Below are 17,637 nucleotides of genomic sequence, written 5' to 3' on the forward strand. Positions count from 1 at the left end.
CAGGACACCGATTTGGCCACCCATGCCATTATCTGATGTACCTTTAGCCAGAGCGTCCTTATCTCGGCAATAGGCAGAACACACAGTGTGTTTGTAGGAGGGCTTGCCAGAGAGGAATGCTGGGAGAAAGGGCTGGCACAGAGGAGGGCACAGGTGGCCCAGCTCTAAGAAAGGAAGACGGAGAGAGCACCGGCCCGCCAGTAGCAGGGAAGGCCCACAGGAACCCCACAGAGGGGCACAGACATCAAGGATCATGGCTGAGAAGACCTTAGAGGAGACCCGGCTATGGAATGAGCCCATACTTCAGGATGCTTCGGTGAGTAAGCTCAGCCACCTTGTGGGGTGGGGTCAGGGTAGAACTGGCCTTTCTTTCCTACCTCAGGAGTGCTAGTCCTAATTCACAACCTAGACCTCAAGTAAAATGGAAATGGGGCAGCAGGGGCCTGTCTCTTCAACGTTGAGAAGCTGACGGGAAGCAGGTTCAGGAGCCAGGAGACCTCTGAGGTCACTTCTTCTTGTGGATGACTGGGGTTGATGCAGTTTTTCAAATGACATTCCATCACAGAAATTCCCACATAAGCTAGAACTTTTCTGAGGGAGGGTTGGCCCATGTTTCTGTCAGGCCAAGAATCTCAGTGGCAGTCGAGACGCAGAAGAGAGAGAAGATGGCAGGTGGCTTTTATGGGAGCACAGAACCCTATGCTTGCACTCCTTTGAACTGGGAGAGAGCTGGCGTGAACAGACAGCAGCCAGGTTGCTGGGAAGAGGAGGTTCAAGGCTTCCTTCCTCATCAAACCAGATCAGAGTTAGCTTGAGAAACAGCCTCTGAGTGGGGCCGTGGGTGGGCTTTGAAGCAGAAAGCACTATTGGAAAACAGCACAGAAGATCCCACCCCTAGCTTCCACATCCCGCCCACTTTTCTAGAGAGGAGGACAAGAATGAAATGGTCACATCCGACAGGGAGGCCACAGTTCCCTGTTCTGGCTGAGGTAGAGCCGCCTGGGATCAACCGATGCAGGCACTGCTATCTAGCCAGTTCTATTTCCACAGCAGCTGCCAACTCTACTGTCTGAATTCGCCACGAGGGAATAACTTCCTCTGCCGCTTGGAACGTCCATGCCGACTTCCTGATACACAGTCGGTGGTAGCTTTGGAGTCTTACCCTTCAGGTTACCACCACAGCCTCCAAGGCAAAGAACTGTCAGAATCCTAGCTCCCAAAGTGTGCCCAGGTCCTGCCACTTACAAGTCCCTCTTCTTGGGTCCTGTTATGGCAGGTGCTCTGTGGTGGCCTGCCACTGACAACCGTGGGGCTTGGTTGTCAATGAGACTGACATGCCCTGGGCCACTGTATTTACAAGTCGTTCAGTCAGGCTAAAAACTGTCCCATGGTTTCTACCCTTTCTCCTCTGCATGTAAACTTAGAAAATGGTGGGCTTCTTGAGGCGCTGGCTTCTGGTCCATGCCATCCCCAAGCCTTTTCTTCTGCCCACCCAGCATCTCACTCTACAAGAAACGCATACAGGGGCCACATACTTTTTCCATCCACACTCTAGTCAGGCCTGCTACAGACAGCTGCACCTCCAGCCTCTGAGCATGCCCCTTAAGTGGCACTCCCATACTCAGAGTAGAGGCCTGGGAGGAGCGAGGAGATCAGGGCTGTGTATGCAGAGAATTCTGGTATTGCTATCAGGGTCCACAGGAACAGGGACAGGAAAGCCTGGGTCTCAGTAGAGACACGTGAGACCATATTTGGAGGGGTCAGCAGGGGGTCAGGCGTGTGCCTTGGGCTGGAGACTCACCCTGTTGGTCCCGGCCAGCCACAGCCTTCTGTGCATTTCTCCCTTTTTGTCTGCGCCTCTGACTCGGGAATTTAACCGGAAGTTAATATGAGGAGACATTACACTGTATCCCGAAGGAGCAGAGCTGGGTACCTACAAATAAACCCGCTTCGCTTTTTTAGGGTGTCACCTGTCACACATGCAAATGACGTTCTGACAGTCACACTGATTAAAGTGTCAGCCGACTAGATATTTCAGTATTTGAAAGATACAGAGAATGTGTCAAAACCTCCGGAAGAGTCAAACAAATCCTTCCTGGGTGCCAAGGAAAATATTTTAAAATGGAACGGAAGCCATCCATAAGCCAGACGTGATTTTTTTTTTCTGAAAGCTGAGTTGTCGGTGTGGCTCCTGGCAAGCCAATCTCTCCGTGGTGGCTGGGGTCTGTGGGTTTGGGTGAATCAGAGGAACAAGTTGGGCACTGTTCAGCTGCATCCCTCTGTCCTCTCTGTCCCCCTAAACCACAGGATGTCACGCCTCTCAAGTCACAGTAGCACAGTAACTCGCCACCACCACACCAGACACAACTATCTAGTGCCCCTCTCTCAGCAGCCCCTCCACCCGCGAGCCCAACGGGAACTCTCTGCCTACAGAAGCATCGAAAGAACTAATTCCTATCCGATGTAAATCAGCTAAGTTCTCTCCTAAAGGTAACTGATTTAAAGACAAGAAAACCCGGGGCTGGAGAGATGGCTCAGTGATTGAGAGCACTGGCTGCTCTTCCAGAGGACCCAGGTTCAATTCCCAGCACCCACATGGCAGCTCACAACTGTCTGTAACTCCAGTTCCAGGGGGTCCAACACTCTCACACAGATACAAATGCAGGCAATACATCAATGCACATAAAATAAAAATAAGTTGTTAAAAATGAAAAAAAAAGGTTGGAGAGATGGCTCAGCGGTTAAGAAGAGCATTGCCTGCTCTTTCAAAGGTCCTGAGTTCAAGTCCCAGCAACCACATGGTGACTCACAACCATCTGTAATGAGGTCTGCTGCCCTCTTCTGACCTTCAGGCATACACACAGACAGAATATTGTATACAAAATAAATAAATAAATAAATAAATATAAAAAAAGAGAAAAATGAAAAAATAAAACAAAAACAGAAACGAGAAAAACCTAGGGAAAGGGGATATGGCTCTGTCCGTACAGTGCTTGGCCTAGCATGCTTAATGCCATAGATTTGATTACACAACACAAAAAACCCAAACAGCAACCCCACTACAGCTCTTCTGCAGAGAGCAAGATCACATCACTAGTGCTGAGAGGGGCAGGCGAGGGGGTGGGGCGGTCAGATGCTGGGCATCAGAATGAGATGGGAGACAATGTTCTGGTGTTCTGAAGCATGTGATTATACTTTACACCATTTTATATATTTTTATATAACGATCAGAGAATGGGGCTGAAGAGGTGGTTCAGACGTTAAGAGCACTTGCTGCTCTTACAGAGTACCCGAGTTCAGGTCCCATCTCACACAGGATAGTTTATAACCATCTGTAACTCCAGGTCCAGAGGACCTCTTTTGACCTCTGAGGGTACCAGGCACATATATACATACACAGGCAAACACTCACACACACAAAATAAAATTTAATTTTTTTTTAAAATTTCAAAATAGATGACCAGAAGAATTTGATGGTTTCCATCATGAAGACATAAATGGTGGAAGGGTCGGGGGTGCTAAGCACCCATTTGAACATTACACATGGAACACATGTATCGAATGATCACACAGAAAATCCAAATACACCGCCACCTCCACAGTAACAACAGCACGGTCAATGTGGTAATGAGGATGGTGATGGTAGGGGCTTAATCTGAAATGGAACCGGAAGGACATTCACATCACAGATACCTAGGGTCCTCGCTGTTGTCTCTCTCTTTCCCATGCTGTGTCTATCTGGTGGTAGGTGACAACAGGCCAGGTATGGGAAGTCAAAGTCAAACATGGGTTTACTGGCCCCAGCTCACAGGGCTTCCCGTCTGGAGTGGCATTCATCTTAAACTCCGTGGGCTCAGGTGCCCGAGGCTGAGGGTCTCTGAGGCTAGAGCTGTCCTGAAGACACTCCTGAAAGGAGATGTGCCCCAACAGTGTTATGGTTTCCTCAGCCCTGGGTACCACCTGCACAACCCCACCTCCTGTTGGTGTGGGATCTCGGCCTCATTGCCTGCAGCTGCCTGTGCTCCTCAGGTCTCACCCCTGCCTCCGTCTTCTATGTCCTCTGAAGGAACCCCTTACCTGTCATGACTCCCAGCAGGGCCTCCAGGACAGCTTGTTCTCCTCTGAAAGTGACAACAGCCTGTACTTCACCTACAGTGGCCAGTCCAACACTCTTGAGGTCCGAGATCTCACCTATCAGGTAAGGGCACACGCCCGAGTTGAGGGGAGAGGAGTGGGCACGGAACAGAATGTGCAAGGAAAAGTGAGCGCACCCTGTCTACCTTATGCAAACCCACCTGCAGCTGGAGGTGTGGAAAGGGGCGGAGGCTCTGGGAAGTTGTCAAGATTCACCATTAAGGCCTTTGGGGAATGTCTCTGGAACTCCTAACCTTAAAATTCAAAATCACTCTAAACATATATATGTGTGTGTGTGTGTGTTTATCATATACATAATATGTGTGTGTGTTTATATAACATATGTGATATGGTTATATTATATATGTGCTATTATATTATGTAAATATAGTATAGGATAGATAGATAGATAGATAGATAGATAGATAGATAGATAGATAGACAGATAGATATCATAGGGTCTAGGGTGATGACCCACTCAGTAAAATGCCTGAGGCACAAGTGAAGGCCTAAGCTCAGATCTCCAGAACCCACAGGAGAAAAGCTGGCCTGGGCTGCCACCGTGTCTGCAGTCCCAGGGCCAGGTGGAGCCATAGAGCTCATTCAATTGTTCCAGGTTCAGCAAGAGACCAGGTCTCAAGAGTAAGGCAGAAAACAATTAAGGAAGACAGCGCCATTCGTCTCTGGCGTCCACACACACGTGTGCAAGGTGTACATGCCTGCAGAAAACACGCAGTAAAACACAGTGTCTCCACATACTCCTTGCCTGGCTTCCCGCAAAGGCAACATCTTGCAAACTACATTTTAATGACCAAAACTAAGAAATTAACAACAGGCTCTTTTTTTTTCTTCAAAATTGTTTATTTATATTTTATGTATGAGTACTCTGCAAGCCAGAAGAGGGCACCAGATCTCATTATAGATGGTTGTGGCCACCATGTGGGTGCTGGAAGTTGAACTCAGGACCTCTGGAAGAGCAGCTAGTGCTCTTAACCTCTGAACCATCTCTCCAGCCCTAACAACAGGTTCTTAACTAAACAACAGAATCTATTGAAATTTCATCCTTTTACATCTATCTATCTATCTATCTATCTATCTATCTATCTATCATCTATCATCTATCTATCTATCATCTATTCATCTATCATCTATCTATCATCTATTCATCTATCTATCATCTATTCATCTATCTATCTATCATCTATTCATTTATCTATCATCTATCTATCTATCTATCTATCTATCTATCTATCTATCTATGGTCTCTTTTTATAAAATATGTTGTCCTATTACAAATAAAACATCATGAATGAAAAGGCTACCATGAGAGGGTCTCAGGCATGCCCTTGCAGAATCCATTGACTCCCATCCCCCCATTTCCCCATGGGTAGACTACCTGCTACCCAAGTAGGATGGTGAACTTTAGAGTCCCAAGCTGGCCTTTTAGTGGGTGTGAGTTAGAACAAAGGAAGGAACCACTTTGTAACCTTTCTCTGCTCTGCCACGCCCTGTAAACTGTGTGAGCTTGAGTAAATTCCTGAATTGCTTTGAACCTGGTCTGTGAAGCAGACGACAGTACCCACGCCATACACTTGCAATGAGCAGGAGACGGGATAAATGATGCAATCACTGTAACGCCTTGCAGGTGGTAAACACTTGCTGTTTTCTGCTATTTCACATTCTTTCTGGTCCCCTTAACTCTAGACTTGAACAGGATGGTGGGGTTTCACGGCCATGCTGGGTGGGATCTGGGTGCCTCAAGATCGCTTACGTCTCGGAAGCATGGTATCTCCTGAGACACAGGATGGCTGAAGAGAAGCTGTGGAAGCCCTCTGAACCCCTCAGCTTCCCCGGGCCCTTCTCACCTTTCCCCACAGGTGGACGTCGCCTCTCAGGTGCCTTGGTTTGAGCAGCTGGCTCAGTTCAAGATACCTTGGCGGTCTCACAACAACCAAGACTCCTGTGATCTGGGAATCCAGAATCTGAGCTTCAAAGTGAGGAGTGGGCAGATGCTGGCAATCATAGGAAGCTCAGGTACCAACGGAGGCAGTTGCGGGCACTGACGTTTTTCTTGGGACACAGAATAGCCTTCAGTCATGGGTCCCTCTGGGACAGTGTGGAAGCACAGGTCCTGGGTCAGGCAGACCTGGGCTCAAATGTCACCTCCTGCACCCACTAACTCCTGGACATCGCTGCTATTGTGAACCTGAGGGTGACTCCAATCTACCTGGAGCTGCAGCCATAGTGTCTGCCTCCGGTTAGCCCTGGACTAAGCCAGGCAGCTTCAGAACACGATGTTCCTCCACAGCCAGACTCTGGTCATGGCCAGACAATGACTCGGCAGAGCCCCGACTCCACTAACCCCTCCACAGTCCCAGCATAACCTCTGACTACCTGCAAAGAGCCAGACCATTGGGGTGTCTCAAGCAAACACTGGCACAGGCCAAATCTGAGATTACAGAACCTCGCGGGTGTGCGGGACTCCTTTACACGGCACTAGAGAGAGTACTTTATACCTTTTAATTAATCATTTCCAGGAGGAAACATTACTCAACGCTTCGAACATCTGTTCCAAGCTTTTACACTCTCCTGATAGAGCTGTTTACTGTCTAACCAAAGATCAAATGAGCTGCGATATGTAAACGCACTTTGTAACTAAAACAACATGCACACTCATTTAGCCCCTCTCACCCTGGCCCTGACCCTGTGGTTCTGATCTAAACAAGAGAGAGTATTTTGGCTTAACATGTCTTTTCTTGTTGTATCTGACTTTTGGGGGCATCCAGGAGACACACGAGCCATTACTCGGTCATGACAATGAATATTGGTGAATACTTGTCTACTTGGTGTACTAGCCAGCAGCATCCTTGGTCCATATAATAACAATAGCCAGCAGCATCCTTGGTCCATATAACACTCTAGCCAGCAGCATCCCTGGTCCATATAACACTCTAGCCAGCAGCATCCCTGACTTCTGATAAGGAAGGTGAACTTCAGAGAGGCTGAGCAGGAATCATATTGAATAATGTCCAGGTTTAGGCTCAGCATTGATTGGCTTCTAGATCATGTGACTGAAATTGTTGGACCTTTCTTAGAAGGATTTATTCATTATATATACTTCCTGTGACTTTAAGTACTTTAGTTAGTATCACACACAGAGAATATGAATATGCATACTATCCAGAATAATTTTTAATAGATTCTAAAAAATAGCTCCAAGCATCTACCTTGTTCTGTGGAATCAGCCGTACGAGAGGATTTCCCAGTTACTGTAGTTACTGGCGAGGCTGTGGCGGTCACAGTATCAGGCTCTTGAGAGAACGTTAGCCCCACAGCACCAGGCACCTTCTGCTGCAAAGGCTGCCTCTGCCTTTTGCCACAGTTTTGCTTAGGAAATGTGATCTTCCTGCCCTCTGTTTGGGATCCCTGGTACCCGTGAATGCTGGCACAGGCCCCGCACACCCAGAGCCTGCAGTCACTGTCAAGCAGGGCTGACGCCTCTCTTTCCAGCTCCTCTTGGGGATATTTTGCTCAACCTAACTTTTCAGGAAGCCTTCCAGGCACACCCAGTATGTAGCCGACAAGCTGCCCCCAATTGCTGTCCCTTACACCGAGCAAGAGGATCACAAACAAAGGCCTCTGGGCTCTTGGATTTTATAGGCGGCGTGTGACATGTGCCAAGCAAGACTTGTCATACACTGTCTGTAGGCATTTGCCTTCTTTACAAAAGAAAAAAAAAAACAGCTATTGATTTCATAAAAGACTCCGCAGCGTCAAACCTTTCCTGGGAGGCCTGGGCAGAATGTCCCCAGCTCCAAGATAGAAGGGTATTCTCCCAGCTTGAGGTGGGTTCACAGCACAGTTTAAATAGTTACAGGAGAGCCAGGCGGTGGTGGTGCATGCCTTTACTCCCAGCACTTGGGAGACAGAGGCAGGTGGATCTCTGCGTTTGAGCCAGCCTGGTCTACAGAGTGAGTTTCATGACAGCCGGGGCTACACAGAGAAACCCTGTCACAAAATGACTAGGAAATTAGTTCTAAAAAAGTGAAAATCTCACCCAATGCTTTAGGAGACTTGCTCCAATATAATTCCTCTTTTCCAAATGAATACACATCAATACAGCGTTCAGAGTGAATGAAGGGCTAATTTTTCTTTCTTGTTTTTTAAGGCAGAGAAAAAAAGACGCTGATTTTAAAAGTGAGAACAGGATATAAATACATTTGGAGTTTATCCATCAGAGTGCTTGAAAATGACATACTATCTAACACCTGTTATTTTTCCCTTATATTTCTCAAATTTTTGAGATTTTGTTGTTGTTGTTTGGAATTTTTTGTTTGTTTGTTGGAGGCAGGGTTTTCTGTGTAGCCCTGACTGTCCCGGAACTTGCTCTGTAGATCAGGCTAGTCTTCAACTCAAAAATCCACAGTCCTCTGCCTCCCAAGTGCTGGAATTAGAGGCGTATGCCACCACCGCCGCTGTACACTGTAGTCTTGAATTCTTCAAAGACAGACTGCGAGTGTTCCAAATTAGTCATTTCCACAAAGCCACTGAGGAGCCAAAGAATGATGAAGGATGAAATGTTGCCAAGGTTTAGTTTCCAGCCTCAAAATGCTACACTTTGCAATTAGCCCCAGCCTGGCTCAGGAGAAAGCCTTTGGTTAGCAGCGGAAGGCGAAAGTGTAGCAGGCATAGCAATAGGCTTGTAGCAGTTGGGACTCCAGCCTTCTTCTATCTGAAAGTGTACCTCCCCCCCACTCCCCCGCCCGCTCAAGCTGGCTGCAGAAGAAAAGCCTGAGGTGCACCTGCAGGGCTGTCACATGCAATCTAGTAAGAGTGTCCATTTCCCCTGAGCAGAGTTGCTTCTGTAGAGCCGTGCTGGTGCTTGAAGAGCGAGGGGGGGGTAGTAGCTGGCCCTGCAGAACCTCTGCCCTCAGGGATGTCTCTGGCTTTGCAGGCTGTGGGAGAGCCTCACTACTAGATGTGATCACGGGCAGAGACCACGGTGGCAAGATGAAATCGGGACAGATCTGGATCAATGGGCAACCCAGCACGCCCCAGCTGGTGCGGAAATGTGTGGCGCACGTGCGCCAGCAAGACCAGCTGCTCCCTAACCTGACAGTCAGAGAAACGCTGGCTTTCATTGCCCAGATGCGCCTGCCCAGGAGCTTCTCTCAGGCCCAGCGTGACAAAAGGGTAACCAATTGGTGATCCTTGGTGGCTGAGACTTCCCTGCTCTGCCAGAAGACCCAGCCCAGTAGAAATTTAACCAACCCACCTTACACGCCAATGTACTTAGCCCCATGAGTTCCCTTTCTGGACCTTGTCAAATGGGTGATAAGTGTGCGTTTATTTGTGTGAGGGTTTTCGGGTGCTTCGTGTGAGTTGTGGGGGGCGGGGGAGGCTAATTATGTGGCCTCTATAACCCAGTCTGGTTCCCAATCCCCAGCCTGTGCTCTCCAGGCTGAATCTGCTCAGAACCTAGGGACATAACAACGGGGGCGAATATGCTGCTGGGGAAACAAAGTGTAGCCCTGGAAGCCTGTATGCTAAGCCTTGTCTCCCTCAGGTAGAGGACGTGATTGCGGAGCTGCGGCTGAGGCAGTGCGCCAACACCCGTGTGGGTAACACATATGTGCGTGGGGTGTCTGGGGGTGAACGCCGGAGAGTGAGCATCGGGGTGCAGCTTCTGTGGAACCCAGGTGAGGCTGGAAACTAGAAGGGAGGGGCCCTGAGATGGCATCTTGCCTGTCGTCGGGGCTCACGGTGCAATGTCCGCAGGAATCCTCATTCTGGATGAACCCACTTCCGGCCTTGACAGTTTCACTGCCCACAACCTGGTGAGAACCCTGTCCCGCCTGGCCAAAGGCAACAGGCTGGTGCTCATCTCCCTCCACCAGCCTCGCTCTGACATCTTCAGGCTGTTTGACCTGGTCCTTCTGATGACATCCGGCACCCCTATCTACCTGGGGGCCGCGCAACATATGGTGCAGTACTTCACAGAAATTGGCTACCCTTGTCCTCGCTACAGCAACCCTGCCGACTTCTACGGTGAGTGAGCGAAGCCAGTGGTCTGTAGCCTGGTGCACAACCATTTGCCGGCACCCCTCACCCGAGCAAAACAAAAGAAAACGAAACCATCGAACAAAATAAAACAAAATGCTTACTGGAAAGATGCACCGGAGACACTGTTCCACATACCTCCGGTGAGGAGGACCCAGGACAGAGTGTTAGCATTCCAAGGAGAAACGGGTCAGTTTGCCAGGATCAAGAGCAAGGCATGAATATGGCAATCTTCTGACTAATTGCCCCTCTGTACAGGATAGGTTAGGAAGCGGTATGCAGGTGGGTGGGGTGGAGGTATAATTCAGGAAGTCTTGGATCAGTTTGTACGGTCGTGTTCTTTATGCAGTCTGCAGGAAACAGTATATATATATATGCCTGTGTGTGCCACAGAGGCAGGCAGCATAGAAAGAAGGACCCAGGACAGTGGGTCTCTGAATACAGACTGCTTACTTGGTCACTGCCTTACCTTTCTTTGGGGTCCCAGGCACTGAAGAGTCCATTAAGAGCGCTACGAACCACTTCATTCATGGGAGCAACGGTCTTTTCAGGACACCCGCCAGTAACCACCTCCCCCCCAAGACAGCTGAGGAATAAACAGCCTGGGTGGACAAGTGACCACTGTACCAGAGCCTGGGCAGGCAGCAGCTATAACCAGTACCCTAGGTGACCAAGAACCCCAGCTTATTTCTAGGATGGCAATGTATGCACCTTCATGGTGTCTCCAAGGTCAGCTCTGTCTTTGCATACGACCCGTGGAACCTTGCCCCTCGCCTACTGTGTTCTAGCAGGGCTACCGGGGCAGCCCAGAGCTCCCCCAGGTGTACCCGGCCCCAAACCTTGACTCCTAGCCACGCCACCCACACAGCCATCCCAGCATCCTCAGCCACCCAGGAGGAAAGGTCATTCCCCTGGCTCTCTGCCCTGTCCTATGAACTCATGCCCTCAATGAACTCGCAGAGAGGTCAATTCTCCTACCCATGATAATCCTATATTCAGTGCCCACCCATGTGTCACGCTCTGACCGGTGTCCTCAGATAAGCGGGCAGAGGACAGCTGCCAACCTGCATACCAGGGAAGTCTGAAGTGAACCTGGAAGGGCTGCCCCAAGCCTAGTGTCCATGGAAGACTTGAAAACGTCTCTTTCTGTTATTATTTGGAGTGAGCAGGGCTAGGGTCCTTGTCTACTAGGCCCAGGGCAGGATCTAGGATGCAGGAGCTGTTCACATGGAGCCCGAGCTGCCCAGCAAATGTGACATTTGAGCTCTAGCTTACCCCTACCGAGGGAACCTGCATGGTTCAAGTGACCCTCCCACAAATGTTCTTTTCTTGTGAAGTGTAATGAAAGCAGGCTGGTCCTGGCTGTGACTCGTGGACCTGGCTCTTTCTGGTACTGCAGAGACATTGGAGGGAGGGCAGAACCTCATGAGAAGAGGGCTGCAGGATGGGTCTGCCACCCGCAGGGTGGCATCTTCTCAGGTTCAAAAGGTTGCTCCCAGTGACCTGGCTCCCCAACTGGGTGAGCTACCCTAGACTCCCTTGGGGAAGAGCTTAACACGGGCAGTGTGACCACTGAACTTGGCTAATCTCCAGCACCCTGGTCACTGGGAGGTCAAATTATGACTTTACGATAACAGGTAAATATATATACGGCTGGACTTAGGCCCGTTATATACCTATGATGAGGCACTTGGCCCCAAGGGCACCTGCCCACTCCAGAAATGTCCCTGGGATAAATAAGCCTTGGTGTGGGACTGGGGCCTGGGGCCAGGGCCTCTGCTTTTGGCCACTTCCTGATCTGTGGCATCTGCTTATGTGGTCAGATCTGGCAGAGCAAGGGAAGCAGGTTTCTCTGCCCCTCTGCTCTGACCATTGCATCCAAGTTCCTTCTCAGAGGGTGGGAGAGCTGAGCTGCCAGGGACGAGGCTGCCTATGGCCTTATGTCTTCTGCTTACAGTGGACTTGACTAGCATTGACAGGCGCAGCAAAGAACAGGAAGCGGCCACCATGGAAAAGGCTCGGTCACTTGCAGCCTTGTTCTTAGAAAAAGTGCGAGGCTTCGATGACTTTCTGTGGAAAACAGAGACAAAGGAACTCAACACGGGTACCTACACAGCCAGGTACAGTGGGTCAACGGCCTGAGTGGGAAGCCCTCTGTGGTGTGCCCCAACCTGATCACACACTGTTTCCCAACAGCCAGACCCTCCCACAGGACGCGGGCTGTAGAGCTACTGCTAAGCTGCCTGGAGCGATACAACAGTTTACCACCCTGATCTGGTAAATGTCTCCTTCTCTCTCCCTGCTTGCCCATGCCTCTGAGGAGCAAGTGAGGGAGCAAGCAGTGTAATTGTGTAAAAGCCAGCATCCCTAGGACCAGCTTAGCTCTCCTGTGACATGGAGCACTCCTGATAATCTTACCATCTAAACAAAACCAAAATCTCGTTAGTGGCAATCATAGAAACAGCCACGTAAGAAACTCAGATCCGGGAAGGGCAGAGTCCCCACTGTCCCCCGCTCAATGAAAGCTTGAAATCAAGGTGCACCCACCACAGCTGTCTTTCTGGGGGTCTGCACACACACAGGCATGGAGCAGGTTCATGTATTGTTTAGGAGCCAGTTGGTCAAACCAAGGTATCATGTTCTCTCTCGTCTCTGAATAGAGTACTGTGGCTTAGCCTCTCGTACACTCCATTCTGTTTGGATGGTCTCTTTGCTGGGGGGCTTTCAGCATCAAGAGACACACTGCGGCCAACATCTGTATGACATACTTGATTTTTCCCTGTAGTAAACATTTTGTTGTTGATAAAAGTCATCATTCACCAAGTATGGGGGTGCTTGTCTGAAATGCCAGTTCTGGGGAGCACATGAGACAAGGCCACCCTGGGCTATACAGCCGCAGACCCTGACTCAAACCCAAAACAAGAAGGATGCCTCCCAAAGGATAATCCTATATTCAGTGCCCGCTTCTGTCGGTTTTCTCCTTTAGTTGTCATGGACACTCTACTGTGGGCATTACAGTCCACATTCTACACATGAGGAAATCAGGTTCCTGGCAATGAGAGGACCTTCCTAAGGTCGTACAGCTCTGTATGTTGTTCCTTTGACACTTCTTTTTCCTTTCCTTCTTTAAAAGTCGTCAGATTTCCAATGACTTCCGAGACCTGCCCACCCTGCTCATCCACGGGGCGGAAGCCTGTCTGATGTCCCTCATCATCGGGTTCCTTTACTATGGCCATGATATCAAGCCGCTCTTCTTCATGGACACGGCAGCCCTGCTGTTCATGATAGGAGCGCTCATCCCTTTCAATGTCATTCTGGATGTCGTCTCCAAATGTGAGTGTCGTCTCCTCTCCTCACCAGACTGTGGCGCAGCTGGACAGAGGGCATCAGCCTCCCCCTGCGCTGGTCTGAGGCTGATCCCTGTGCTTCTCCCAGTGCCCTGGGACAATGTCTTTATGGAACTATTTCATCATGCTTGTGTGATAAATGCAGCAGTTGTTTTGAAAGTTTTCATGTTTATATTAGCATGCAAACCATGGTGTCTTAGCTGTTCCTGTCCTCGCAGGATTTATGCGTGACAGTGACTTGCTGCAGGTGCGGACCACCTGGAGTGGGATGTCTTCACCATGCCTGTTACTTACAAAGCATATGAACAAATTCAGAAAGCATAACTAGTCTCCCCCCCCCCCCCAGTGCTGGGGATTAAGCTCTGTGCATGCTGGGCAAGTGTTCTGCCACTGAAGAACACACCAGCTTCATGTCACTGATTTCAATGATACATTACCAGAGACAGATGGCATTCCGAGGGACGCAACATCAGTAATACTATAGGTGATCTTCGTTCATTCATTCCCTTTTCCTCCCCATCTTTAGGTCATTCGGAGAGATCAATGCTGTACTATGAACTGGAAGATGGACTGTACACTGCTGGTCCATATTTCTTCGCCAAGGTCAGGGCGGATAGCAAGTGCTTCTGGGCATTGCAAAAAAGGGTTTTGTGGAAACACCCAGCCAAGTAGTTTCTGTGGCAGCCGATACAGAATTCTCTAGAAAAGCTTCAAAGACTTACTAGTGGTTACATGGTCCACAGAAAGGCCGGGGCTGAGAAGCGTTTCTGGGTAGCCAGAACCAAGAGAGAAAGAAGTGGGCAACACCAAGCAATACCTTACATCTCCAGAGCCCTGAGCAAGCCAGGCAGGTGTTTCCAGGAAGAGGCTCAGAGAGGTCACATGACTCTCATAAAGCTACACAGCTACCGGGTCTGGGCAGGAAAGGTGGAGAATTGAGCCAGGTCTTAGCAGAGTTTATATGCCAGCTGCCTCCATGGAGCAGAACCCTGGAATGCTTCTGCAGCAGAAACCCAGGGAGAGGTCAGGTTCATGGGTCTTAACCTGCCACCCCCTTCTTCCCTGAGAAGGAGCCCTGGCATCCTAGGAGTTGCCGCTACTTAAACATCTTAGGATAACGGCAAATGGGGGTGTTGGCTCCGTATTCCAGCAAGGGCTGTGCTTTGCAGGTCCTTGGCGAACTGCCTGAGCACTGTGCCTATGTCATCATCTATGGGATGCCCATCTACTGGCTGACCAACCTGCGGCCACTCCCTGAGCTCTTCTTCCTACACTTCATGCTTCTGTGGCTGGTGGTCTTCTGCTGCAGGACCATGGCCCTGGCTGCCTCTGCCTTGCTGCCCACCTTCCACATGTCCTCCTTCTTCTGCAACGCCCTCTACAACTCCTTCTATCTAACTGCGGGCTTCATGATAAACTTGGACAACCTGTGGATAGGTGAGACCTGTGCCCCTTTGTGGACTTCATGACAAACATGGACAACCTATGCTCTCCGTTGCCTGGCCAAGCCTCTGTGGCTGGTTAAATCCTCATCGAGAGATGGAAGTCCATCAGTTAGGAGTCTCTCTATGCCTTTGCTGCCAGCTGCACTGCAGGCTGTGGGATAGACGACACTTCCCACAACCCTCACACATACCCAGAAGTCACCCTGACTCCCTCCCTCACACACCCACCAGTGATCCAGGCCTGAAGTATCCCCTTGGTTTTAACACGGCTCTGGCCCTCATCATTGAACCCTGGGCCAACAAAAGAGTCTGGTCTCTCAGTGGCCTTTGCAGTGTTCAGAAAGGCAGAGTGAGATTTCCGAGGGACAAGTCCCGTCCCTCTTTTGTCCAAAGCCTCTCAGAGCTGCGGGCTCTCTGATGTCCCTGTGCGCCCCCCTTCCCAGCTCTTGTGAAGCCTCTCACTGTGAAGCCTATGGGGCCTCTTTTCCACAGTCACCATTGCCACCACTGGCTCCTCAGCTAACCTTCCCTGACATCTGGGTGAGGGCTTGCAGCTTCCTCCTCTCCTAGGAGAGTGCTCCCCAGGTTCAGGATCCTCCTCTCCCAGCATAGTGCTCCCCAGGCTCAGTATCCTCCTCTCCCAGCAGAGTGCTCCCCAGGCTCAGGATCCTCCTCTCCTCGCAGAGGACTCCCCAGGCTCAGGGTCCTCCTCTCCCAGCGGAGTGCTCCCTGGGCTCAGGGTCTCTGGTGTGGGGCTGGTTGAGTATACGCAGCATAATGAAATGGCTATCTAGAACTGGTCGGGACCAAGTATGTGAGTCACCCCTCCTTGGCCTCTTCAGCACAGTGTCCCCAGCCACAGACATTACTCCTTGCCTCCCCCACCCCCCCGGCTCTTTTGTCCCTTGGTCCTCAGAGGACTCTTCTCCTGGCTCCAGCCAGCATGACTCCTCTCTCTAGGAGTGGTTGGAGACTTAGCAGGGCAGTCAGAAATGTCAGCAGAGACAGTGTAAATAACCAAGCTCTTGCTGTCTGTCTTCAGTACCAGCATGGATTTCCAAACTGTCCTTCCTCCGCTGGTGTTTCTCGGGGCTAATGCAAATTCAATTCAATGGATACCCTTACACAGTGCAGGTCGGCAACCACACCTTCACAGTTCCCGGAGAAAAGGTAAGTAATGAAGGCTGGGGATTCCCAATTCAAGGGCTCCTGAGAGGAGCTCACCACGTGTTTGTGTCCGCAGATGACTGATATCATGGACCTGAACTCGCATCCACTCTATGCTATCTACCTCATCGTCACTGGCATCAGCTGTGGCTTCCTGTTCCTGTACTATCTGTCCTTAAAGTTTATCAAACAGAAGTCACTTCAAGACTGGTGATGCTCCGTCGGTGGGACCTTTCTCCCAGGGCTGACCGCCTCCCGCTGATACCAGTGAGGACAAAGATTACTCAGATCCCAGCAGCGTGCGCCCCTTGGTGCTGCAGTGGCATAGGTCAGCCACAGGATGGCAGTAGAATAAAGACAGTTGAAAGGGATTTTTGATCACTGGCCTGGGCTTGTGATGGGAGAAAAAAATGACTTGGTGGCACCTGCAATGTTGCTCATTTATGTTCGTTGGTTATATCTTTATGTAAACAACCCAGTATGGAATGGGAGCCAGTTAGATATAAATTGAGTAGCCAGGCTATGCAGAAATTTCTGGAATTTCTATCAAACCAGGAAGAATAGTGATTTAATAGTAAAATGCTCAGCTTTATTGCCCACCATCCTCATACCCTATGTTAAGCCATTCCCACTACAGAAGGTGACCTAAAACAGACTAGCAAAATGCCATCTCTTGTCTTTGTGTGGATTCATAGACTCCAAACCCCAAAGATGAACAATTAAGAGCTATTGAACGGGGGCTGGAGATATGGCTCAGCGGTTAAGAGCATTGCCTGCTCTTCCAGAGGTCCTGAGTTCAATTCCCAGCAACCACATGGTGGCTCACAACCATCTGTAATGAGATCTGGCGCTCTCTTCTGGCCTGCAGGCATACATGGAGGCAGAATGCCATGTATACATAGCAAATAAATAAACTTATTAAAAAAAAAGAGCTATTGAACGTCTTCTCCATGGTTGCTGTGTGGTGGAATAAAAACATCCTGAGGTCTTTGAGGGTCAGAGAGCAAAGGCCAGGCTACAGATGAGATAGGCAGAATCCCAGGGCCACCCAGACCCATGGACTCAGCATCCGTGTGTTCAGGCTACCCTGTGACTTAAGTGCAGACCTCAGTGTGAGCAGCGACTGTCCTTCCCAGCACCCAGTAGACTCCGGGAGTCCGCACAGTCCCATTGCCACCGTTCGGTACACAGATGCCACTCAAGATCCAAAAAGAGATCCAGTGTTCTCCTCATCCAGACCAAAGTCAAGGGCACCGTTTGATTGTCATGTCTCTTTGGTTTCTCTCAGTTTGGAAAGCTCCTCAATGCCCCTGACTCTAGGCTTGGGTTTATGTGGTGTATTTAAGGATTAAGTCTAGGCCGGGCACCTTTGGTCAGGATACCGAGAAAGGGCATTGCTTTAATGCGTCACAGTAAGCAGCGTGTGCTTTCCACTTGTTGCACACGGAAGCGCACTTTGGTGGCCTGATGGAAGCCTGTCTGTC

At 49.9% G+C, this 17,637-nt stretch overlaps 1 protein-coding gene across 3 annotated transcripts; it reads left to right on the forward strand.

Moving 5' to 3' along the window:
- The first annotated feature begins 190 nt into the window (after positions 1 to 190).
- Positions 191 to 16,883, forward strand: Abcg8 (ATP binding cassette subfamily G member 8). 3 transcript variants are annotated; one of them, XM_075955134.1, is made up of 13 exons: positions 191 to 316; positions 4,094 to 4,198; positions 6,012 to 6,168; positions 9,089 to 9,327; positions 9,701 to 9,833; positions 9,913 to 10,182; positions 12,152 to 12,314; positions 12,391 to 12,471; positions 13,328 to 13,527; positions 14,068 to 14,144; positions 14,711 to 14,978; positions 16,029 to 16,156; positions 16,230 to 16,883. In XM_075955134.1, the coding sequence occupies exons 1-13, from the start codon at positions 254 to 256 to the stop codon at positions 16,365 to 16,367; spliced, it is 2,022 nt and encodes a 673-aa protein (XP_075811249.1). In that variant the 5' UTR covers positions 191 to 253; the 3' UTR covers positions 16,368 to 16,883. The 3 variants fall into 3 exon arrangements, with proteins under 3 accessions (XP_075811249.1, XP_075811250.1, XP_075811251.1); XM_075955135.1 differs by having other exon boundaries at positions 224 to 316; positions 4,097 to 4,198; XM_075955136.1 differs by lacking the exons at positions 191 to 316; positions 6,012 to 6,168 and having other exon boundaries at positions 4,101 to 4,198.
- Positions 16,884 to 17,637: the final 754 nt, after the last annotated feature.

Source organism: Microtus pennsylvanicus, chromosome 21 (assembly GCF_037038515.1).
Source record: "Microtus pennsylvanicus isolate mMicPen1 chromosome 21, mMicPen1.hap1, whole genome shotgun sequence".
In the NCBI taxonomy this organism is placed as follows: domain Eukaryota; kingdom Metazoa; phylum Chordata; class Mammalia; order Rodentia; family Cricetidae; genus Microtus; species Microtus pennsylvanicus.